Source organism: Colius striatus, chromosome 8, assembly GCF_028858725.1.
Source record: "Colius striatus isolate bColStr4 chromosome 8, bColStr4.1.hap1, whole genome shotgun sequence".
In the NCBI taxonomy this organism is placed as follows: domain Eukaryota; kingdom Metazoa; phylum Chordata; class Aves; order Coliiformes; family Coliidae; genus Colius; species Colius striatus.
The window spans coordinates 14,975,908-14,999,297 of record NC_084766.1 but is presented as its reverse complement, the minus strand read 5'-3'; the positions used below and the strand labels follow the sequence as shown (position 1 = coordinate 14,999,297).

At 54.9% G+C, this 23,390-nt stretch overlaps 2 protein-coding genes across 4 annotated transcripts in view; one reads left to right on the top strand and one right to left on the bottom strand.

Moving 5' to 3' along the window:
* The window catches only part of ADAMTS14 (ADAM metallopeptidase with thrombospondin type 1 motif 14), a 37,298-nt gene extending 22,879 nt beyond the window's left edge, over positions 1 to 14,419 (top strand). For 2 of the 3 annotated variants that reach the window (XM_062001472.1, XM_062001471.1), the window contains exons 7-22: positions 320 to 425; positions 608 to 751; positions 1,433 to 1,565; positions 1,682 to 1,795; positions 3,274 to 3,422; positions 3,652 to 3,827; positions 4,635 to 4,768; positions 5,055 to 5,178; positions 5,308 to 5,391; positions 5,548 to 5,711; positions 6,520 to 6,685; positions 8,351 to 8,483; positions 8,915 to 9,122; positions 10,077 to 10,203; positions 10,666 to 10,770; positions 11,393 to 14,419. In XM_062001472.1, the coding sequence (XP_061857456.1) occupies positions 320 to 425; positions 608 to 751; positions 1,433 to 1,565; positions 1,682 to 1,795; positions 3,274 to 3,422; positions 3,652 to 3,827; positions 4,635 to 4,768; positions 5,055 to 5,178; positions 5,308 to 5,391; positions 5,548 to 5,711; positions 6,520 to 6,685; positions 8,351 to 8,483; positions 8,915 to 9,122; positions 10,077 to 10,203; positions 10,666 to 10,770; positions 11,393 to 11,679 (2,354 nt within the window). In that variant the 3' untranslated portion in view covers positions 11,680 to 14,419. Of the gene's footprint in view, positions 1 to 319; positions 426 to 607; positions 752 to 1,432; positions 1,566 to 1,681; positions 1,796 to 3,273; positions 3,423 to 3,651; positions 3,828 to 4,634; positions 4,769 to 5,054; positions 5,392 to 5,547; positions 5,712 to 6,519; positions 6,686 to 8,350; positions 8,484 to 8,914; positions 9,123 to 10,076; positions 10,204 to 10,665; positions 10,771 to 11,392 lie in introns of all 3 variants that reach the window. The other variant, XM_062001470.1, reaches the window with a different exon arrangement.
* A 1,225-nt stretch (positions 14,420 to 15,644) lies between these two features.
* Positions 15,645 to 19,040, bottom strand: LOC104549552 (steroidogenic acute regulatory protein, mitochondrial). Its single transcript, XM_062001570.1, has 7 exons — positions 18,977 to 19,040; positions 18,619 to 18,741; positions 17,765 to 17,910; positions 17,110 to 17,268; positions 16,128 to 16,312; positions 15,879 to 15,972; positions 15,645 to 15,746 (listed from the first exon to the last, which is right to left on the bottom strand). Exons 1-7 carry the CDS (start codon positions 19,038 to 19,040, stop codon positions 15,645 to 15,647), a joined length of 873 nt encoding a protein of 290 aa, XP_061857554.1.
* Positions 19,041 to 23,390: the final 4,350 nt, after the last annotated feature.

Genomic DNA, 23,390 nt, shown 5'->3' with positions numbered 1-23,390 from the left:
TTTCCTGCCCTCTTGCCAGCCCACGTGGGGTGGCACGAGGGCAGAGAGATAATGGAGAGCCTCAGCATCAGCTCAGCCTGCTCTTGGCCCAGGAGCTGGGATGGCTGTACTGGTGAGCAAGCCCTTGGGCTGCCTGCCAAGCGACCTGGGCAGCTCCTCCTCTACAGCACCTTCCTCCTTGTGTTGTCCTGATGCAGTGAAGCCAGGATGCAGGTTTTTGTGGGATTTTTGTTTCATTTTTCATTTTTATCCCCTCTCCCTCTCTCAAAGTTTTTCTCTCTCCTCTCTTCCCCTCTCCTTCCCTCCTCCTTTGCCCCAGGCTATGCGCCGGTGACGGGGATGTGCCACCCGCTCCGCAGCTGCACCCTCAACCACGAGGATGGCTTCTCCTCGGCGTTCGTTGTGGCCCACGAGACTGGGCACGTGTAAGTGCCAGGGGCAGAGCTGGCTGGTTGGGCAGGGGGACAAGCCTGGTGCTGGTGCTGCTGGTGCCCCTTCCTCTACCAAAGGGGTTTTCTGCTGGCGCAGGCGTGCAGCTCACCACAGCACACAGCAGCCTGGTGGAAATCCCTAGGGACCTTCACTTGACACCAGCTTCCCTCACCAGGTTGGGCATGGAACACGACGGGCAGGGCAACCGCTGCGCTGACGAGACCACCATGGGCAGCATCATGGCTCCACTGGTGCAGGCCGCCTTCCACCGCTACCACTGGTCCCGCTGCAGCAAGCAGGAGCTCAACCGCTACATTCAGTGAGTCCATTTTAACCAGGAGGATACGTTCTCCCTTCAGGTGATGTGACTGCCTGCAATTGGTACCCAACAACTCCTGTGTGAAGCAAGCAGTGGGCAGGTCTCTGTTGGGCTTTTGGCCACAGTAGCAAAAACAGGTCCTTGGGAGGTTATTTTTCCTCTTTCTCTACTGAGAGCTTTGGTTCCTCACACGAATTGATTCTGGGATGTAGAGGCTGGAGGCAAATAGGAGCCTGATAAAAGCTGGAGATGTCAACAAAACAATAGTTTGGAGAAGCTTGGTGCTGGTGAAACTCAGGTCCAAATCTCAAAGGTTTTGGCAGCCTGGGCTACGAAATGTTTTGTGCTTCTTAATAAAAAGGTGTACAAACAGGCCTGGAGCTTTCTGTGTGTTAGAGCCAAGGAGAGCAGCGGGAAAGCAAGTGGTAGTAGCGATACCCAAAGTGCTCTGTGCCCCAGGGAGCTGCAGGCAGCAGAGGGATGCTTGTCTTTGGGGGACTCTACACAACTGATCTTTGCTGGAAACACCTTTTCCAGTGGTGGGTAGTTAGCATCAGCACCAAGAAAATCAAGATTTATCAATACCTGAGTTTGGAGAGAGGGCTGGAGGTGAGGGAAGGGGTGGAGGAGGGAAATGCGCCATGCCTGACTCTGCTTTGCCTCTGCCCTGCCTCTCTGCAGCTCCTACGACTGCCTCCTGGATGACCCCTTTGAGCACCAGTGGCCCACGTTACCTGAGCTGCCAGGCATCAACTACTCCATGGATGAGCAGTGCCGCTTTGACTTCGGTGTGGGCTACAAAACATGCACGGCGGTGAGTAGGGGCTACATGGCCACAGCCACCCCCCACCTGCCCCAGGACCCCCAGCCAGGCCCTGCTGGGGCTCGCTGTGGGGCTGCCAGCCAGCCCAGCTCCTCTCTGCTCCCCAGTTCCGCACCTTCGACCCCTGTAAGCAGCTGTGGTGCAGCCACCCAGACAACCCCTACTTCTGCAAGACCAAGAAGGGACCACCCTTGGATGGGACCGAGTGCTCTCCAGGCAAGGTAGGGGCTGGTCCTGCCTGCCCCCTCCTTCAGAGGGGATGGGGATGCTGGTAGTTGGTGGGTGCCTGAGTTTTAGCTAGAGTTACTCCTTATTTGCCTCAGTTTGTGGTCGGATGAGCACTTTGTTTTCCTTCTGATTTGCCTGCTTCTGCGGAGAAGCGGGACTCAGTTTTGTCACCTGGCAGAAGAGTGATGACAACCTTGCACATCCACCCTCATGCTGTCGTCAGGCTTTTGTCTTGGTGTGCACATTAGTACAGGATAAGTGCAAGGATACAGTGGCCTGTGCAGGTTTTGGGTGGTTCTTTGCTGAAGAACCACTGGGCATAAAATATCCAACAACTTCTGATCTCTCTGAAAATGCAGCCTTCTCAAGTGCTTGAGTTTGGCTTGGTTTGCCAAAAGCTTCCAAAAATTAAGCTTTCTGAAACATATGCAGCCGTGTTACACATCATGCTGGCATGTGGCTCCAGGGGACTGCAACATCTGGAGTGGGAGGTGTGTGGGCTGGTCAGCAATTTGGTCCCCTCAGAGACCTTCCCTGTGCCTCTAGCCACTGAAGGCACCATTGACTTTCACCAGATCTGGGCATCCTTAGGGTGACACTGTATGGAGTTCTGGATTTTGTTTACCAAAATGCAACTTGTTGCTGTGCTCCATGTAAAAGGTTGGGTTCATCTCCCTGTGTCAATGGGGAGACAGGCCCAGTCCCAGACCCAGGTGTCTGCCTGAGGATCTCCTTGGACAGAGAGAGGAGGCTTGACTGCAGAGAGAACTGGCCCAGGAACTCACAAAGACAGTGTTATGGAAAGAAAATCAAAGGGATTTGCTTTGCAGAGGGGTCTTTGCATACATCAGGCTTGTGCCTTCAGCAGCCTTTTGCATGGGTTTGTGCTTCTGCATCCTGAGTTCTCTGTGCAGCCACGCAGCTTGGGCATTGTGATGGGAGCAAATCCCACCTCCTCTGTTGCCCATTTTCCCAGCTATGATTTAAATAACCAAAACACTTGTGAAGAACTAAACTCTGAGGAAAAATACAATAAACCCCAGCTGCCAGCTTCCCAGATGATGAGAACCACCACTGTGGTTTGCAGGCTGTAGGCTCTGTAGGCTCAAGCAGCCTCCCTGCCTATCCCTGCCCCTCTGCTGCAAGTTCTGGCCAAGGAGCTGTGCTGGGCTACTGAAGCAAACCTGCAGGCCGCTTGTGTGTCTGAGCTGGGCATATAGCGATGGAGCTTGGTCATCCCCAAACCAGCCTGGAGGGCAGCTGTGCTGTCACATGCCCAAGGACCACTCCTGGTCCTGCTTCCTCTGGGAGAGATATGCCAGAAGATGTGATGAAGAGCACCTTCCTCCCCTGCTTTGCAAACTGCAAGCTGTTTTTGTAGTGCTATGAGTGCAGGAGGGCTCTGTTTCCTGTGCCAGGCCCTTTGGAAGAGGCAGGCATAGAACTCACCCCATTTTCTCCTCCCTTCTAGTGGTGCTTCAAGGGTCACTGCATCTGGAAGACGTCAGAGCAGCCTTACAGCCAGGATGGCAGCTGGAGCTCCTGGTCCAAGTTTGGCTCGTGCTCCAGGACCTGTGGGGGGGGTGTGCGCTCGCGCAGCCGCAGCTGCGACAACCCTCCGTACGTCTGGCCTCCCCCTCCCTCCTTACAGCTGGGGCAAAACTGGCAGTGGAGGCTCTGGTGCGCTCGGGAGGAGGGCCTCTGTGCCCACACCAGCTGTGCCCTGCGTTTGGGTGCTGAGCTGCATTGTGTTTGAACAGCACTCCCCTCACTGCCACTCTTTAACCCCACTACATTTCAACCAGGGTTAAAATAAAGGTGGCTTTAAGCACCTGCTTTGTTTTTGCAGCCCAGCGTACGGCGGGCGCCACTGCCCAGGAGCCACCTACGAGTACCAAGTGTGCAACGCCGAGGAGTGCCCGGGGCCCTACCAGGATTTCCGTGCCCAGCAGTGCTCCAAGCGCAACTCTTACTACACCCACCAGAACAGCAAGCACGCCTGGCTTCCCTACGAGCACCACGATGGTGAGCGGGGGCGGGTCCCACCAACACAGCAGTAGCCAAACTGCCTTCTCTCCCAGAGGAGGCTGCGCTGGTGGCCATCGCTGTGGGATGGAGGCTGTGCCAGCTGCACAGATGTTGGGTTGTAGAAGGCTCCCAAGCTGGAAACTAGAGTGCAGTAGGCCAGCATCTTTGAAATCAATCTCTTGTGCTTGCCCTCAGGTGTCATGTAGAGAAACCCAGACGTTGCTCTGGTTCCTGCTGTCTCAAAGCACAGCAGAGCTGGGCTGAGAAGATCAGCTTGTGTTGAAACCTCTCCCTGCTCCTCCAGGCTCTAGAGTAAGAGGAGAGCCAGTAATGGTAGCCAGAGATAAATCCGTTTGTGCTACTTGAAAAGTTTTATCTGTGCTTTCTGTGTGCTTTGGCACGCAGAGGACTTGTGTTCTTTGGAGATGGTGGGGTGATGGTGCTATCTGCTTGCTCCTGGAGCTGCAGTGGGGAGCTTGCCGCTCCAGGCTGGGCTGGGAGCCAGATCTGCCTGTCTGGCTTGTTATCCCATGTACCGTGTAGCCAAGTGCCGTGCATTGCAGTGTCATGTAACGTGTGCCATCCAGTTGCCTTCCCTTAATTTCCCAAGCGAGCCAGGCAGAAGTGCAGGCTCTTGAGCAGCAAACAGACACATCAAAATAAGGCATATGGGTGGCCTGGGCTTTATAAATCTGGCTGTGCTCAGAGCTACAAGCCAAGATCGGTTTCTGTCTTCAGTCACCCTCATGTGCTTCCACAAACCCTTTTATTTTTTTTCCCCCTTTATTTTTCCTGTGGCCACAGATGCTCAGAAGTGTGAGCTGATCTGCCGCTCTGAGGGAACGGGGGACGTGGTGTTCATGAATCAGGTTGTTCACGACGGCACCCGGTGCAGCTACCGAGACCCCTACAGCATCTGCGTCCGGGGCGAGTGTGTGGTGAGGAGCTGTGTGACTGTCCCTGTCCCGTGCCTGTCCAGGAGAGAGCTCCTGCATCCCCACCACCCTTTTGGGACACATGTTTTAGCCCGGGGACTGGCCCCATGTGCAGCAAAGGGCTGCAGGGATGGTGGAGCAACAGAGTGGGCTGCAGGGATGTAACCTCTGAGTTGCAAGGATGTAACTCCTAAACTGCAGGGAGTGATGGGCTGGGACTGCAGGGATGTAACCCCTGAGCTGCAGGACTGTAATCCCTGGCTCATCCTCTCTTCCCTGTGGGGAACAGCACGTGGGCTGTGACAAGGAGGTTGGGTCCCTGAAGCAGGATGACAAGTGTGGGGTTTGCGGAGGGGACAACTCACACTGCCGGACAGTGAAGGGCACGCTGGCCAAGACCCCCAGGCAGCCAGGTGAGTGGGCTGGGTGTGCATGGGAGCACATTTGTCATCTGCATTCACATGTGGATGCATGCAGGTGCGCATCTGGTTGGAGCAAACCTGCTATTTCTCTTCCCTCCATTCTTCCTCCCTCCCTTGTAGCGGGTGTTTTGAAGATGTTTGACATCCCGGCTGGGGCAAGGCACCTTCAGATAGAAGAGGTGGAGCCTGCATCCCACAGCATCGGTGAGTGTGCCCCACTTCACCTGTCCCCTCACACACCACCTCTTTCTCAGCCCTGTGCTGACCATTCCCATCCAAAGGATCTTCTTTGGGTTATTCCAGTCCTTCAAAGTTTGTGACCAGAAGAAATTACATTGAAATACCTCCTTTCTCCTCCAGCTGTTAAGAATCAAGCCACGGGTAACTTCATCCTTAACACCAAGGGCACAGAAGCTAAAAGCCAAGTGTTCATTGAGATGGGCTTGGAGTGGGAATACACTGTGGAACATGGCAAGGAGAGCTTGAAAACCAGTGGTCCTCTGCACGAGGCCATCAGTGTTTTGGTAAGTTGAGCTGACACATCCTTGAGGGACGTAGGGACGGCCATCAACTAGCAGTACGGAGATGGATGGTGATCTGAGATGGGATGTGGGATGTAGGAGGTGATGGAAGGTAGGGAAAGAATACAGGGCGTGTCATTAAGACTAGGGCAGTGATCTAGGCAAAAGCAAGGGGCAATGAGCTGTGCACAAGAACAGCAAAATAATGCATTGCTCCAGTGCTTTGTCTTTGAGTGCAACTGTATTTTGCTCTGTGCAGCAATTGCTTATGACTCCAGCTCTCAGTTACATCAGAATTTGGGGTTCCCTGGGCATCCAGGGAAGGGTAGGTCTGCTCTCCCATCCATTCCTGTGGCCAGCACTGGCTTTGGACATGGACTGTGGTCCTGCAAGTCAGTGGAGAGCCCAAGGGCACACAACCCAAGCTGGAGTTGGCATGTTTGGGCAGTGTTTTTCTCCATAACTGGGGAACTACATTCCTAAAGGGTAAACATTGTTTTCAGAGCCCACCTAATCATGTTGGAAATAGCAATGGGGTTTGTTTCTCCTACTCCTGTGTGTGCCATACCATGATGTCATTGTTTATGTCTTTTTTTCAAGGCCCTTCCCTTCCCTTCCCTTCCCTTCCCTTCCCTTCCCTTCCCTTCCCTTCCCTTCCCTTCCCTTCCCTTCCCTTCCCTTCCCTTCCCTTCCCTTCCCTTCCCTTCCCTTCCCTTCCCTTCCCTTCCCTTCCCTTCCCTTCCCTTCCCTTCCCTTCCCTTCCCTCTCCCATGGCATCACTCCTGCCTCTCCTTGCTCTCTCTGCCTGCAGGTCATCCCTCAGGAGGAGGAGGTGAGGAGCAGCCTGATATACCGGTACATCATCCACGAAGACCTGCTGCCCCTGATTGGAAACAACAACGTCCTGCTTGAGGAGATGGATTCCTACGAGTGGGCCCTCAAGAGCTGGTCTCAGTGCTCCAAGGCCTGTGGAGGAGGTAGCTTTCCTTTTGTAGCAGCCTGCAGCGCCTGCTTGGGAGGATGCTTGGCTGTGTTCATAGAATCACAGAATGATGGGGGTTAAAAAAGACCTCTAGAGATCATCCAGTCCAACCCCTGCTAAATCAGATTCCCCTTGATCAGGCCACACAGGAACAGGGGGTTTTGAAAACCTCTAAAGAAGGAGACACAACCCCCTCCCTGGGCAGCCTGTGCCAGCACTTCCTCACCCTTCTTACAGTAAAGTTTTCCATTATTTTTTAGTGAAACTTTTTGTGTTCCAGCTTATGTGCATTAGCTCTTGTCCTGTCACTGGAGACAATGGAAAAAAGTGTCACCCCATCCTCCTGACATCCACCTTTTAGGTACTAATGTTAATGAGGCCCCCATTCAGTCTCCTCTTTTCTAAGCTAAACAGCCCCAGGTCTTGCAGCCTTTCCTGATGAGCAACATGTGGAGCCCTTTGGGAAATCTCAGGCTTGGAAACATGCAGATGCTCTTTCAAAATGTTCTTCCCCAGAATCATACATAGCAAGGCTTTAGGGTCCTGCTTGGAGTCCTGGCTTTCTTCTCAATACCCATACCCATATCCATACCCATACCCATGTTCTTTGCACCTCTGTAATTTGGGGGATCTACCACATGGGAATACGAGTGTTAAAACCCACTATTGCAGAGCAGTTTAGGTGAGCATTTTAGCCAGATTTCTTAGGAAAACAGGCTTATGTGATCATGTGTGTGTACATTTGTCTGTCTATCCATGTACCTGCTACGATTTTTTAATTCCTTGGCTGTTCTTATCTGAATTTGAGCCAAGGAGAAGTGATCTTACAGATGACTGCTCTTAAAACCTGTGTGGAAATAGGTGTGGACACACTAGTAGGTGCTCTTGATGGAGGGCAGGTAGCACAGATGAGCTCCTGGCAGTCATTGCTGGAGTTTTGCCTCTGGGAGGAAGCCTACATCCCTGCATGCTGGTGTTGGAGGTTTACTGTTGAAAGCCTTGCCTCCATACAGGTAGCAGTATCTGACTTTGAAGCTGACCCTGCTTTGAGCAGGGAGACTAGAGACCTCCAGAGGTCACTTCCAACCTGCCTGATGCTCGAATGATGGGAAAATCTTGTACTTGTGCCATCCAGCTTGTGGATGGAAGATTTTGGGATTTGCAGAGCTGGAAAGTGAGCTCTGGCTGGAGCAAGGCTCCTGGCAGGCTGACAGGTCAGCTCCCAAGCAAACGCAGCCTGTTTGGCAAATAGAGCAGCGCTTTGGCTGGGCTTGCAGTGCTCTCCTTTTTTTCCCCCCTCCTCTGGAGAAATAAAGCCAGACTTTTATCTTGTGAAGTGCTTGTGGCTACATCTCCACCAAGAAACTCTGTTGTCATTACCTGAGTTTTTGAGGAAGGGGTAGGAGGGGGAAGGCTGAATCTGCTTCTCCCCTGTCTGTGTGTGCACCCCACGGCAGCCTGGGTGACTCCCAGAGGCTGGGGGTCCAGCACCCACACGATCACCCTCTGCAAGCCTGGCTGAGGCACTACTTGTGAGTCACCTGCTTGCGTCTCGCCTGAGTGGTGGCATCTGACAGCATGTGGATGCAGGAGAGAAGCCAGAGGGGAGCTGTGGGACCCCCCACACCCATGGCCTGATCTCCTATGCTGTGCCCACCAGGCATCCAGTACACCAAGTACGGCTGCCGGCGGAAGAGCGACAACCGCATGGTGCACAGGAACTTCTGCGACAACGGCAAGAAGCCGAAGCCGATCCGGCGCCGCTGCAACCTCCACGAGTGCTCCCAGCCTGGGTGAGTGCTCCCAGCCTGGGTGAGTGCTCCCAGCCCAGTGAGTGCTCCCAGGGTGAGTGAGTGCTCCCAGGGTGAGTGAGTGCTCCCAGCCTGATGAGTGTTCCCAGGGTGAGTGAGTGCTTCCAGCCTGGTGAGTGTTCCCAGGGTGAATGAGTACTCCCAGCCTGATGAGTGCTCCCAGGGTGAGTGAGGGTTCCCAGCCTGATGAGTGCTCCCAGCCTGATGAGTGCTCCCAGCGTGTGTGAGGGCTCCCAGCCTGATGAGTGCTCCCAGCCTGATGAGTGCTCCCAGGGTGAGTGAGTGCTCCCAGCCTGATGAGTGCTCCCCAGCCAGCCCAGGGTGTGTGGGTCCCTGGGGCTGCCTGTGGCCACTTCCCAGCGTGAGCATCACCTCTGATGCCTCTGCCATGTCCGTTTCCCCCTCCCTGGCAGGTGGGTGGCTGAGGAGTGGGGCGTCTGCAGCCGGTCCTGCGGGAAGCTGGGGGTGCAGGCGCGGGTGGTGACGTGTGTACAGCGCCTGCGGGACGGCACCAACCGCACTCTGCACACCAAGTACTGCCCCGGGCAGCGGCCCGAGAGCCGCCGGCCCTGCAGCCGCGTGCCCTGCCCCGCGCAGTGGAGGACGGGCGCCTGGTCGGAGGTGAGTGGGTGGCAGTGGGGAGGGAGCTGTGGAGCAGGGTGGGAGTGGGGTGGGAAGGGCAGGTGCTCTGGGAGCAGGCTGGTCTCACAGGGAGGGAGATACCATTGGCCAAGAGGGCCAATGGCATTCTGGGGTGCATGAAGAAGAGTGTGGCCAGCAGGTCAAGGAAGGTTCTGCTTCCCCTCTACTCTGCCCTGGTGAGGCCTCATCTGGAGTCCTGTGTCCAGTTCTGGGCTCCTCAGCTCAAGAGAGACAGGGACCTGCTGGAGAGAGTCCAGCGCAGGGCCACCAAGATGATCAGAGGACTGGAGCATCTTCCTTATGAGGAAAGGCTGCAGAACCTGGGGCTCTTCAGCCTGAGGAGACTGAGGGGTGACCTCATCAACACTCATAAATACCTAAAAGGCAGGTGTGGAGAGGATGAGGCCAGTCTTTTTTCTGTAGTGCCCCGTGAGAGGACAAGGAGTAACTGGCACAAGCTGGAACACAGGAAGTTCCACTTGAATGTGAGGAGAAACTTCTTTCCTGTTCATGTGAGGGAGCCCTGGCACAGGCTGCCCAGGGAGGGCGTGGAGTCTCCTTCTCAGGAGGTTTTCAAACCCACCCTGAACACGTTCCCATGTGACCTGATCGAGGTGAACCTGCTTTAGCAGGGGGTTGGGCTGGATGATCTCTAGAGGTCTCATCCAACCCCGACCATTCTGGGATTCTGTGATAAGGGTGCAAGAGCCAGTGATGTTCTCACTGAGGTTTGTGGCTAAGCAGAATGAGACAGGGGAGAGCAGCCCCGGGCACTTCAGTGGAGAGCAGGGTGGGAGTTGCTGGAGCTGGGGAGGGGAGGCCCTTTGAGAGAGCAATATCCAGCCATGGAGTTGTCATCTGCAAAATCTGTGGTGGCTGTTGGGGCATACTGGGTGCCCCCAGCTCTCCCTGACGGCGGGCTGTGGGATGCAGTGCTCGACGAGCTGCGGGGAGGGCATCCAGCAGCGGCAGGTGGTGTGCAAGGGCAGCGAGAGCGGCGCGCGCTGCCACGGGGACAAGCCGGAGGCCGTCCAGGGCTGCCATGTGGCCCTCTGCCCAGGTGAGAGGAGGGGATGGCACTTGTGGGGGGACACTGGCTGGTGGGGACCTACCTTCATGTGTGCCTCCAGCCCACCTCAGCTTCAGGGGAGTGGCAACAAAGAAGGTCGGGTTGAATGTCTGGTGTTGCTGGCAGAGAAAGGGTTGAATGCCAGCCCAAATACTGCACTTTTCTCTTCTTGGCCCTGATCTTTGCTGTAGGTGATTTGGGGTTTTCTGGCAGTTTGGGGGTGCAATTAGCAGAGGTGTGATTGAGATGGACACTCATTTTGGTGTCATTTTGGGGGAAGAGGGGTTGGATGGTTTCGGTGCTGGGTCAACTGGGTGGTGCTGAAGGGACCTTATTTTTAAGGAAATCCCTTAAAAAAGTCCCCTTGCATGAAGAGGGCCCCAGGGGACCTGCAGAGTCAAGCGTCTGAAGGTACTTTGGGTGCCTCTGGGCATGGTGGTGGTCTCTCTGCAGGGACGCTCTCGGGCAGCACCGCTGACACCGCTGACCAGGGCACATCCAAAGGGCCGCGGGTGTCCCAGGATGGGGCCAAAACCCCAGTTAGCAAGATCTCCTCCAGTAAGTGTCCCTGCCCGGGGAAGGGCAGTGCTTCGCGGGACAACACCCCCACACTCCCTTCAAGGGCTCCCGTGGCTCCCCAAAGGCTTTGGGGAAGTTTTTCCCTCTGCTGCTGCACTCTACGCATGCCTCAGCTCACCAAACCTGCTGCTTGGTTGCCATCTCGTGGAGTCTGGGATCTCGCAGCTCCCTCTGCCTTTGGCTGGGCACCCTGTTGCTCTCCCTTTGCCTCCCGGATTTTATGCCCTTTCCTGTTTACCTTGAACTTTTTTCAGCCTCCCGTGTTTACCCAAGCAGGGAGAGGGCTTCTGGCTTTTGCCTCTCGCTGTGAGCAAGGGCTTGCTTAGAGCATCATTTAAGATGTTGATTTGGACCACTCTTTGTTTGCTCTCTGTTTTTCCTCAAGTGCACTGGAGTCTCGAGCTCTTTGGCTTCATTTCCCATCTCCCTCCCCCATGCCCCCGCCCCTTTCCATTGTCCAAATTGCTGCCCTGAGGCAGAGAGCAATGGTAGTTTGTCAGCACTCTGCTCGCGAGGCACCTCGTTTCCTTTGGGAAAGGTTTCAGGGGTGGGAGTCTCAGGCCATCTCTGTGCCAACTGACACTGTTCTGTCCCTCTCCAGGGGAGCCTTGCCTCGGGGACAAGTCCATCTTCTGCCAGATGGAGGTCCTGGCTCGCTACTGCTCCATCCCTGGCTACAACAAGCTCTGCTGCGAGTCCTGTGGCAAGAAAGCCTCTTCCCCCACCGGCTCTCCCAGCGCTGCCCCGGGCCCCGCGGCTCCCAGCCCCTCCTTGCCGCTCCCCGCCAGCCCCACCAGCCCTGCCCGGGGGGTGCCAGCTGGCAGTGGGGCTTTCCCCGGGGGGCTGCCGCTCCCCAGCCAGCCAGCCAGGGGCCAGACAGACAGGTAACGTGCTTGGGGCCGCCTCGGCGTGGGCAGGAAAAGCCTGTCACCTCCCTCCCTCTCCTTCTCCTCTCCTTTTTCCTCCCCTCCCACCCTGTTCCAGTGATGAGTGGCAACTGCTGGGTTTGGGAGTGACCTGGCTAGCCCAGAAATTCCTGGGAAAACCACTTTTTTCCTCACGATCCCCCCACCCTCCCAGCTGTGGCACGGGATGGGTTTTTTTTGACTGTCACAGAAAAAAAGGTGAAAAGGAGCAAAAAAGGTGGCAGCAGCTTGGCTATGGGTAGACAGGCTGCTTCCTCCCAAGGTGCTAAAACAGAACTTTTTTGGAGGGGTGGGGCTTTGATGTTGCTTTTTCCTTCCCCCTGCTCCAAGCAGCACCACAAGATGCGCTGGAAAGGAGGGAGGGTCCTGGCTTGGTGGAGCGCCAAGCTTGGCAGTAGCAACGGGAGGATGCTGGCAAGCTGGGGGTAGGCAAGTGGAAGGAGGTGGTGAGGTGGGGAGAAATGCCCAAACTGCTGCCCTGGGCTGTCCCTTTTGGGGTGGAGAGTTTGGGAAACACACCTGGATCGTAAAATCCATAGACCAGCTCCTGTCCTGCATTGCAGGGTGGGTAGGAGCTGGCCCAGGCCACTCCAACATGAGTGATAAAGACTGGGTCAAAGACCAAACATGCACGTTAAAAAATGCCTGTCACCTGGCAATGACATTTCAACCAACACTGCCCTTGGCCAGTCTTGAGCTGGTGCTGATGCCTAGTCTCTCCAGGACCACCCACCTCCTCCCTGCACCCTTGTACCCAGTGCCTGTGGGGCATCAACACCTTCCCGAGGCAAATGGGGATGACTGGGAAGCTGGGAGTGGATTTTAGGGGCAGGTACAGAGAAAGGAGAGCTGTCCCTTTTATCACTTGGGAGGGGCTGAAAGGGAAGTGATTAATGCCATCAAGGGAGGCCGTTAATGCCATTAAATACTGTGCCAAGTACTAAAGTTATGCACAGCACTTTAGGAGCCTGGGACTGTGTGTAGGTTGTCTGATGTGAGGCTGGCTCCGGGCACAGGGATTGCCTGGAGGAGTTCCAGTCCCCAAAACCTCCCCAAAGCAGGACTGAGCTGCCTGCTGTGTCCCCAAGGGGTGTTCCTGAGGGGGCTGCTGTGGTTTGGGGTGCTATGGGGTGTGCAGCCTCCCAGCTGGGAGCACCCAGCACCTGAGGGTAGTTCAGGGGCAGATGGGCTGTTGTGGGGGATGAGCACTGGGAGGAGGTCAGGGGGCCAGGGAGGTGGAGTCCTGGGAAGGCAGGGCTTGGCAGGCAGGCCAGTTTGGCAGGGCAAAACTTGGGAGAACATGCTGTCCTGGAAAGGAGGTGACATCTCTGGGAGCAGCCTTCGGGCAGTGCTTCAGGTGCCTGGAATCCCTGTCATGTACCGGGAGCCCGAGGGCCTGTCAGTGCAGGGGCAGAGTGCTGGGCAGAGCACTGCGCTCATGTGGCTGTGAGAAACTCGAGGCCAGGGCATGTGAGAAGAGCTGGGGTCAGTGTGCCAGCTCCCCTCAGCCTTTGCTGGCATTGGTTGGAGCAGGGGAGAGCTCGAGGGATGCACTTTAACTGAAATGAAGGGAGAGCCTGTGCATTCTTGGTGTTTTAAGCATTGGACTCTCTGCAAGGCTCCCCTGGTGCTACCCAACAAAGGGAACTGGAGAGATGTTAAGAAGGCAACTAACTACTGCACCTCACTGCTCCCATATCTCCAAGCCCAGGCTGCACAAGCATTTATCTAACTACTCTTCCAAGCTGGGGTTCCCCTGCCTCCTGGGTGCTGCTCTTTGGCATGGAAGGTGGAACAGAGCTCTGGCCCTGCCTGTGCCAAGTAGCCAGCAACCTCTTGGAGCAGCCCACCAGGGAACCACTGCAGTGGGCTGCCCAGCGATGAGGCGGGCAGGGGTTGGCACCCACAACATCAGCCAGAGCTCATGGGGGTACCAGGGTGGGATTTGTCCCTGGGGCTGCTGGCGCCACAGCCGTGCCCCTCCACAGCAGCACCAGCATTACCACATTGTGCCAAAGAGAAGGCTGCGCTGGCTCTGCCAGGAGCAGTTCTCCCCTGTCCCAGAGCCTGGAGGTGTATAAACAAAACCTCCCCCCATTCAACAAAGGGCTGTAAGGTCTCCAGGGTGCAGGTTATGTATGGGCTCACTCCTCCCTCCCAAATTCTCAGCTGCACCCCTCCCTTCAGTGCTGCCCTGGGCATTAGTGCTTTATTAGGAATATTTGCAGTGGTTCCTTGCAATACCTCGGAGGAGAGCTGTGGCTCAGGGCTGGCTCGGTCCTCTTGCACCCCCCGCAGCCGCGCTGCAGGTGCTATCCCCCGCCTCTAGCCGAGCGAGGTGGGGGACATTTAAAGCAAGGGTAAGATGCCCCCTACTCCCTCCCCTCTCCGCCACGTGTGATGCTGCAGGGCTGGCACCCGGCACTGCGTATTTATTCTGGGCAGGCTGAGGTTGGGTGGCTCTGGCCGCTGTGGGGCGGGGGGAGCTGTGGCGGGGGGCTGTGGCGATGAGCTGGCCCCAGCTCCCGCAGGGATGCGCCCTGGCTCCGGGAGGAGAGGCTGTGTCCCGTCCCTGCCTCCTCCTGGGCTGGGCGGCCGCACTGAGTCATTCCTGGGATGTAACCCTGTCCAGTGTTACCCTGATGTATAAAGTTTTGTACATACGAGATTCAGAGCTTTTTAACTTTTAATATTTATTAATTTTGTTGGATTCTTTTTTTTCTTTTTTGAACTCTAACATAACGTTAAAAAAATCCACCTCAAAATCTGGTTCTGGTGCTTTATTTGGGGCATGGGCACATGAGGGAGGAAAATGAGTGTGACTTGTGTGTGGTTGTTGAAAAGGATTTCACACAGAGAGCCACCACCTCTATTATAGTTCAACCCAGCCACTCCTCTTGATCAGTTTCACAGAGCTGCCCTGAGATGATTTCCCTGTAAATAAGCCAAAGAGGCAGCAAAAGCCAGGGATGCGTAAATGTCCAGCACACTGCAATGGCTGCAATGACATTTCATGACACTCAGCTCCTTGGCTCCTTCACTCTCTCTGGGCTCGCTTCCAGCTGTGCTTGGCAGTGGCTTTATGGCACATCGTGCTTGCTCCCAGCGCCAGGATGGTGTCAGGTGGCTGGAGTGGCCATCCTTCCTGTTGCAAAGAGCTGTGTCCGTGGGGATGTCTGGGGAGCTCCTGGCTCCAGAGGACAAAACCCACCCTGGGTGCACAGTGCTGCAGTTGAGGGTCGCAGGGCTGAGGCCGACTCTGCTGCCTCCTGTCTCCTCCCTTTCCCGTCCCTCTCGTGGTGCAGTACCGCGGGTTGCAGACTTGCAGGTTGTTGCAGACTTGGGTCAATTGAACTGAAAAGCACGTTTCTGCCCCCTTGGGACATGGCTTTAGTGCCATATGCCTCCTGCTGTTGGCATAGCTGGAGAAAACCCTCTGTGAATATCCATATATACACATATGTATTATATAGTTGCAAAAACAGATAAAGCTGTGATACTGGTTCAGACCACAAAGAGCCCCCATAGCTTGCACTGATAACAGATCCCATGGTCAAGTAATAAATAAGGAGCAACTAAACCATGGCAGCGCTGAAAGTGCAGCACAGACTGCACCGTGGGCAGCGATACCCCATGTGGGGGTGCATGTGGGCAGCCCCCCGCTCTCTCCGCGCGCGGCGGGGAGGAGCGATGCCCAGCACCAGCTCACGGGCGAGGCTTGCGTCAAGGGTTTTAGGCGACCCCGAAGGCGTGGCTCCCTGCTGCAGTCGGTCGCCACGGCTTGCAGGCGCTCTGCTCCACCGCCCCAGCCGCGCGGAGGCACGGTGCCGGGTGAGGGGCGGCCTCGGGCAGCTCGGCGGGCGCACGTCTCAGCCCGAGGCTGGCGGCCGCGTCCCTGGCGCTGGGGCAGAGCCCGTCCCCCACGGCTCAGGGCCCGGCGGCGGCGGAGAGGTGGCGGCGGAGGTGCTGGATGAAGCCTGCCTGGGACTGCGGCAGAACGCGGTTAAGGACGGAGGCGGGGATCCAGCCCTGCGGTAGAGAAAACACCCCCGACTTGGTCCCGCTGGATCAAAGAGAGTTGGGATGCCCGTCCCGGGGAGGAGGGGGGATGCGCACACCGTACCCCTTGCCGGCCCGCCCCAGGAGCGCGGCGGCACTTGCCTTCAGGTCCATGCTGAGGAGCCAGGTGAAGCGAGTTCGGCTGCGGTCCTCTGCCAGCGGCTGCAGGACGATGCAGCTCAGCCGAGACTCGGCCCTGCGGTGGGCAAGGGCGGGGGGGAAAGGGGGTCAGGACCTCCCGGAGCAAACACAAGAAGGAGGTAGCTCTTGGCTCGCCTCCCTTGTCGTGCCCGGCGCAAACACTCGTGGCTGCAGGTGTCACCGCGATGGTCGTTTCGGGGGCGGATTTACCTGATGCATCCTTTCTGCGAGGGCAGCGGCTGGATGTGCGTGGCCGTGCCCACCAGGTAGACCGCCGCCTCCCTCCTCCCGCGGTGCCGCACGCTCACGAAGTCCCGCTGGCCCACCAAGCAGCCCGGGCTGGGGGCGGTGACTTCGTGTGTCACCAGCGTGTCCCTCCCGACGCGCTGCAGCACCTGCCAGAGCAAGGAGCACCCCGGGGATTAGGTTCCTTGGAGCTGCCCGTCTTCTTTACTCTTGCCCAGTGGTATTAAGCCACCTTGAGGACAGCAGAATAGGGTGGCAACGTGAGCAGAAGCAGCGGCAAGGTGAGAGCTTGGGGCTGGCACCTGTTGATAATTGGATCCTAACCCACTGCAGGTATTTAAGGGAGAGAACAGGTGGTTTCCATAGTGTTTTATCTGGGATGGGGCTCCTTCTGTGCCTCTTCTTTTTTTCTGAGGGGCCAGGAACGTGGTAGCAATAAATAAGCAGAAGCTGGGTACCATCTGAGCCAGCCCAGGTGAGGCTTCCTGTGAGGCTGGCAGCTTGCTTAGGGATGTGCTGTGATTTGAGAGCTGAGAAATAAGGCCAAGACAACACATAAGCTTCCTGGGGATGCCCCTGCAGCACAATATATTTAGGTTTGCCTCTTTTTTTGAGCAACCTGCTTCCCTTGAATGGCTTCTCACCTGACATCAGTAAAATCTGAGCAGCACCTGAGTCCCCTAGTACAGAAAAACCTCTGTGAACAGGCATCATGTGAAAACGAGAGCTTGGAAGTGCCATATGCCTCAATGCAATGCCAGTAAAGCACATCTTGTCTCCTTGGGGTGACAGCCTGCTCTTGCAGGAATGTGTCATCATCAATGCAAAGCCTTGATGATAAATATGATTTTTTTTGGATGCTAGCAACACTGGTGAAGCAAAGCCTCAGGCTGTCTGCCCATGACAGCACCTCTCACCGCCTGTGCTGCAGCCCTCCCCACCTTACCTTCACCTGGCTGAGGGTCGGGTTCCACTGGGGCATTTGCTCGATCCTCTCAAAGAGCTCCTGGTGCAGCTGTGCCACTGGCACATCCAGGACGATGTCTGCCCGAAACACCTTGCCCAGCCTGGGGAGGGTGGCACTGGAGACGGTGGCCTCAGTGTCCTGGGAGAGCAAAGAGTCTGCATCAACCCCAGATCAGCCCAGGAAATCATCCCAGGCCTCTTCTTAATCACTGCTTGCTTTACAGGCAAAAGCTGTTGCTGCTACATCATGTCACTATGATGGCTTTTATTTTAAGCTCCTTTCTAGCTAAATTAAACAATTCATCAAATTGATGAATAAACATAACAACAAACTTGCAATTTGTTGAGTTTTCTGTAGAAATGCTCCTGGCTTTCCCTAAGAACACGATTTTCTGAGTTTCCCCTTCCAAACCTCTTCCTGCTGTCTGTTTATTTGCTTGTGAAGGTGTCTAAGGCAGGCTTGCTTGGAAACCCTCTTTGCTGCACATGCTTTTGCATGGCACATGTCCTGCACCGGCTGTTTGCCTTCAAGCAGGAGGAATAAGAGAAACAATTATCCCTTCCTCAGACTAATTTTTCCTCCTGAGATCTTTTCTAGGATGAAGCAGCAAAGGTAAGAGGCGGGAGAGCTTTACCAGCATTGTTTCTGTCTGCCAGCTGGTGTGTTGCTGCAGGATGCTCAGTGCTTGCTGCAGGGCCCTTTCTCCCTGGGTGATGTAGGAGAGGTCCACACTGGAGAACAGGCTGGGGCTGATGTCTCCGTCATGCTCTGGGCATGCAGCTGCAGGAGGAAGGCACAGCCATGTCAAAAGTCCCTACTAGCTTTGCCCATGGATGTGGCTGTGGGTACAGAATTGCACATGGAGCTGGAGCAGAGGGTTTTGTTGTGGCTCTCACCACACAGTTCATCCTGTCATGGGCTGGGGAATGGCTCGGGGCAGACAGGCTTGCTCTCAGGAGCATCTTTGGCATTCACACGCTGTGTCTGCACTGACTGCTTGGAAAGCTTTTTGAAACTGCCTTCCAAAACAACTCCCAGTACCGCTGTGGTACAAATTGCATGTTGTTTGAGTATTATTAACATTGCTCAGGCAGCCTTTGCACCAAGCCATGCTTCACAAAAAAACAAATCCAGAGGAATTTTCCTGTTTTCAAGTCTTTAGGTAGGTGATGGAACTCAAGACACAGCAGATGTGCAAAGAAACCCTGAGAAGTGCCTGTAACCTACGCGAAAATCTTCAGCTGCCTGTATGGTGGGCCAGTTCACCTTCCCAGAATCTCAGGGTCTCCCCACTAACCCGCTTTGCTATTGGTATGTGTTTTTAAGCTACTGTGGAGCTGGAGAGCAGCTGAGCAGTGAGAAGACAACTCTATCCCCCCCAGAGTGGGTCAAACCATAGGGAATGGGGTGCATTTTAATACACATGTTGCAAGAGGGCTGCGAGCAGGGCTAAGAACTGTGGTACCCAAGCTCCTGGGCTGAGCTTACCTGTCTCCTTCCCCATCAGCCTGTGAATATAATGAGGGATTTTGGAAGAGAGGTGATGGGATCCTCTTGCCACCAGCCCTCTCACGTCCTGCTGGATTGCTGCAACAGCTGCTGTCTTCAAGCCTAAGGGAGAGACGTGCAGGCTTCGGTGAGCGTGGAGTGTGTGAGGGTGATGCCCTGGTGCCCCACATCTCTGCTGGAAGTTCATTTGCAGCCAAGACCAAGACTGCCTATGCACAGCACATGCACTTCCCAAGAGGATGCACATGAGATGCAGACTGCATCTTTAATAATTTTCTTTAGGACCCTCTTTTCTGGGTGTTTATGCCAGGGCTGGGAGGAGGTGAGCAGCACTTACCTGGCAGGCGGCGGAGGTGGTCATGGGCGATGCCGCAGCAGAGCTTGAGGGTGGCTCGCAGCATGGCAAAGAGCAGGGCTGCCTCCCAGGGCACACAGCATCCCAGAGAGCCTTTATAGCCTGCCCGAAGGACGGCACCTGATGATAGGACCACGCTGCCAATAGCAGCTGGGAGTAAGGAGTGCTCAAGGACAAGGCAAGTGAGAGGAGGGGCTGGAGGGAGAGGCCACGCGTCTCCTTGAATGGGCAGCCGCTGCCTCTTCTCCTGCCCTTTACTGGCAGCTGTGAATGAACACTTCCCCAGGGCACCTTAGTGGTCCCCAGTGCTGCTGGATCGAGGGCTGTGGCAAAGTCAAACTGGCAAAGGCAATGAGGGCACTTGCATGGGAGGGAAGGATGGGTGGGAGTGGAGAGCAATGTGTCTTTGCTCTTGGAAGCTGCTAAAGCCCTGCTTGTGCAAATTGGTGCTTCTTCCTAAGGAAAATTCACAGAAGTTTTGGTGGTAATTGTTGCTGTTGTAACTCCTCAAGTAATGCTTACTTTTCCTATTTCCTACTTTACACTCTCCTAATTATCCCCTGCAAACCTCAGTTGCTCATGGTGCTGGTGGGACCACTACATCTTTTGGCACAAAGTTGTTCAGTCCTTCCACAAAACCTACCAGATCACTCCTTAAGAGACAGGCATGCTGCACTCCTCTGCCCCTTTGCTGTTCCAAGTGCTTGAAAACCCTGCTTGATTTTTACCATGGGAAGGTTCTTCTACCCATATTGTAGCCAAAAAGGTCAGATACCTCTTCAGTTTGCTTTCAACCTCTGAGGCTGCAAGAGCCAAAATATTTGGGCAAGGAGGCCAGGAGGGCTCTTTGGCTTTAAAAGAGATAGGGGAGACTTCAAAGCTTGCAATCTGGGGTGGTTGTGGCATTCATTTTTCTGGCTGGGATGGGAAGAGCCTTTCCCTGGCAGTTCAGGGGCTGTCACCGTGGTGAAAGGGACAACCTGGTGAATCTATACAGCATTGCACATTGATTTAATAAATGTGTTATCAAGAGTGGAGCAGCAGGAGACATGCCTGGGGATGGCTTTTGGGCATGGCAGAATACCTACAGTGGAAGGTAATTGAGTGAGTAGAAAAAGCAGTGATAGGAAATTACTGTTTTCACCCAAAGCTGATGGGGTTAAACACAGTTATTTACTCTCTCTGCCTCCCAGTGCTGGGTCCCTTGAGGTGAGTGCTTGCTCCTAGGAGCAGCCACTCGCCCATGGAGTGGCCCTTGCAGCCCACCCGGCATCCCAGCAGCTGAGGGAGGCAGCAGCCCTTGTCCTTGCAGGGAGATGGGCCAGAGCATGGGCTGTCCTCGTGTCACCCCTCATGGCTTTGTCCCACATGGGAGCTGGGTGCTCCAGCTCTCTCTCCAAATACCTTCTGCACTGCTAATATCTTTTTTTCTTATAGCAAGCATCACATCCCTTCCATGCTCTCACTATTAGCAGAGGTGGGTTAGGGGGGAGGTAGAACAGTTTCCTAGAAAAACTTCAGCTTTTTTCCCATGGGTTTTGGCCCTGCCATGTCAGAGGGTTCTATCCCAGCCCCGAGGACTTGTTGGCTCATCTCAGCCAGTTCCCATGCTCCCCATCTGACTCACCAGCCCTAGCCCTGAGCTTTTGCCCTCTGGCTTTTCCTGAAGGGATAACCTTATGGCATAGAGACAGTGCCTGGCACAGCTGTGTCCTGTTGCAGCTTCAGAGCTTTTCCCCTCCATTCCTGATTGCTGAGCAGGTTATAACAGAAGCCCCCTGCCAGCTGCTGCTTCTCAGATGTTCTGCTGTTGCAGTTGGGTGACTTCATATATGGTAGCACCCAGGTGAGTGCCTGTGTGCGTGTGCCATGCTTGTAGGAAAGCCTTGCAGAGATTCCTGGGTAGTGTGCAAGGCCCAAGTGAGCTGCAAAGTGCAGAAGGGGCCTGGGAGGTCTATGGAGCCTATCTGCTGCAGCTCCAAGGGAAATCTGCTATTGCCAGAGCTCTCCGTTCAATGCTGGGGTTTACACTGCCACTTTGGTGAGCTGAAAACCACTTTTTCTGGATTTTTCAGAGGGTCTGGGGAGTCATTGGGGCCCAGCAGTTATGAAATACACCACTTTTTCCAAGCTCTTCGGGAAGGAGGAGCAGTAGCTGAAAAGAGATCTGCCCTGGCCCTGTAATCCTGCACCTCTGCTCACTCCCAGGGAGAGCCAGTCCCTGCCTCTCACATACCTTCCCCTCACTCTCACACAAGACTCTATCCTCACACACATTCCCCTCACTCTCACACAACACTCCATCCTCTCACATGCCCATTCCCCTCACTTTTGCACACACTTTCTGGTGCTAGTTTTGTCTCTGCAGACAGCTGTAATAGACAGGCAGATAATGTTTTATCATCCTACTTGGTGAGCAGTGTTTGTCTGCTCTCCAGAGGGCTGTACGAGATGTCCTGGGAATAGAGTCACTTACAGGGGAAAATACCCAAAATTGCATGTGAGGGGAAGCCTGGAGACAAGGGGAGTGTGATATTGCCACAGGTGACCCCAGCTCAGGGTGGGAAGGGGCTGCCACGGATCAGTCCTGGTCCATTGCCTGCTGACCTTGAGTGCTGGCTGTGGGTGCTGGGTGGCTGCGGTGAAGCGGTTTTGGCCTGGCATCTCCATCGGCTTTGGCTGCAGCCACTGGAGGTCACTGCTGATCTGCAGCTCCAGATGCAAAGCCACTTTTGGAGAGGCAGGTAGGAGCCCTGGATGCTTTGTCTCCAGCCACCTGCAAAATCCCTGGGAGCTGGGTGACTGCTGTCATATGGGATCTCCACTAGAAATAAGATCTGACATCCTCAACCCTTCCCAATTATCCTTGTCTCCCGAGTCTGAATGCAAAGACCCTTTGGGGACCCATCATTTCCAATTGCCCAGCTCTGTGAAGGACCTCCTGGGAGGGAAGTTGTCTCAGAGACATCCTACAGCCCCTGAGCAAACAGCACTGCCACATGTGAAATGCAAAGCCCATAACCTGTGCTTCGGGAGGCAGAGGTGGGATTTCAGCAGCTAATTATTCCCTTGTCATTCTTGTCAGTCTGTAATGAAGGTAAGTTGGTAGGAATAATGTCTCTTTGAAGGAGGATGCTCTCATTTGTTTCTCCTCTTCATGGCCCTTTGTGTCCCCTTCTCCAGAAGGAAACTGGGAAAATTTAGGGTCCACTCTCTCCGTGGGAGAGCAAAGCTTCCAGCAGCAATGCAAGCTGGTAAAATCTTGATTGAAATGTCCTCACCGTTTCCAGGGAGGCTGGGAACACTTTTGCAGCTCCAATGCCCGCTGTGGCACCTGGCCCCTCTGGCAGGACAAGTTAGAGGTAACCAATCTAGGGCTAACGCTGTTGCTCAGCAATTCAGAAAAACCTGGACTGAAAACTTTTGGGGTTTCCACACCCCCTGAACACTGATGTCTCCTCATCTGCAGGTAGTGAGTAAACTTGGCTTATCTGTTTAGGACAAATCTGATCTGCTGTCTTTTTTAAGAGCTCACCCATCAGCAATATTATCCTCTCCCCACCCCAAAAAGTGAGGGTGGCACTTTCTACTTGAGAATGTGCAACGCAAACCTCAGCTGAATGACAAATCTGCCTCTCTAAATCTCTTTTAGGGAAGAAGGGGGAAAGAAAGAGATGGAAAAGGTTCTAAATGGCAGGTGGGTGCCTCTTGGCTTTGGCCAAGGAGCAAATACTGAGGCTGAGAGGTTCTGAGTCCAAATATTGGTTGAGGTGGCGTGGTTTTGGATTGGGGGTTAAAGCTTGTGCAGGTCCGTAGGTGGTCACAGGAGTGGTGCATGTCAGAGATTACAGCAGCTCATCAGTGTGTAAAAGACAGTCTGAGCCAGCCCACATCCTGGCCATGAGGCAAGAGGGGTGGGAAATGACAGGATGCTCCTGGAGAAAGGGTGAAGATGGGGAGCAAGTGGGACTGCTATCAGCAGAAAGCTGAGCACTGCAACAAGGGTGAGACGGGCTCCCTCCTCCCACGGTCAAGCAGGGATCCTCCTGTTCAGAGCCGAGGGCAAGCCCCGGGGCAGTTGCTCTCCGTGTCCTTGAGGCCTGCTCTGGTGAGGCTGCTCTGTAATCAGCAGAGCCTTGGTGCAGGGGAAGCCCTGATTTTAAGCAGTGCCTTGGATGGCCTCCAATACCTTTGCAGAAGTTGGCAGGAGAGGATAAGGCAGTGTCTTTGGCCCCATGGGAACCCTCTTGCAGGGTTGCCATCATCCCTGGTGGGGCTCCGGGGGCTTCCAGGAGCAAAAGTGGCCTTCAGGTCTTTGTCTTACAGCCCTGATGGGCCATTTACTACACATCTCTGGGGCACTCTAAATACAGACCTGAGGAGCTTCAGCCATGCT

Bases quoted from the DNA above. Each gene is read 5' to 3' on its own strand.
- LOC104549552 (XM_062001570.1), bottom strand. From the start codon at position 19,040: ATGCTGCGAGCCACCCTCAAGCTCTGCTGCGGCATCGCCCATGACCAC. The intron at 18,742-18,976 runs GTAAGTGCTGCT...TCTCTCCCTTAG, and splicing joins CCACCTCCGCCGCCTGCCAG to GCTTGAAGACAGCAGCTGTT. The intron at 15,747-15,878 runs GCAAGTGCCGCC...TCTCTACCGCAG, and splicing joins TCCTCAGCATGGACCTGAAG to GGCTGGATCCCCGCCTCCGT.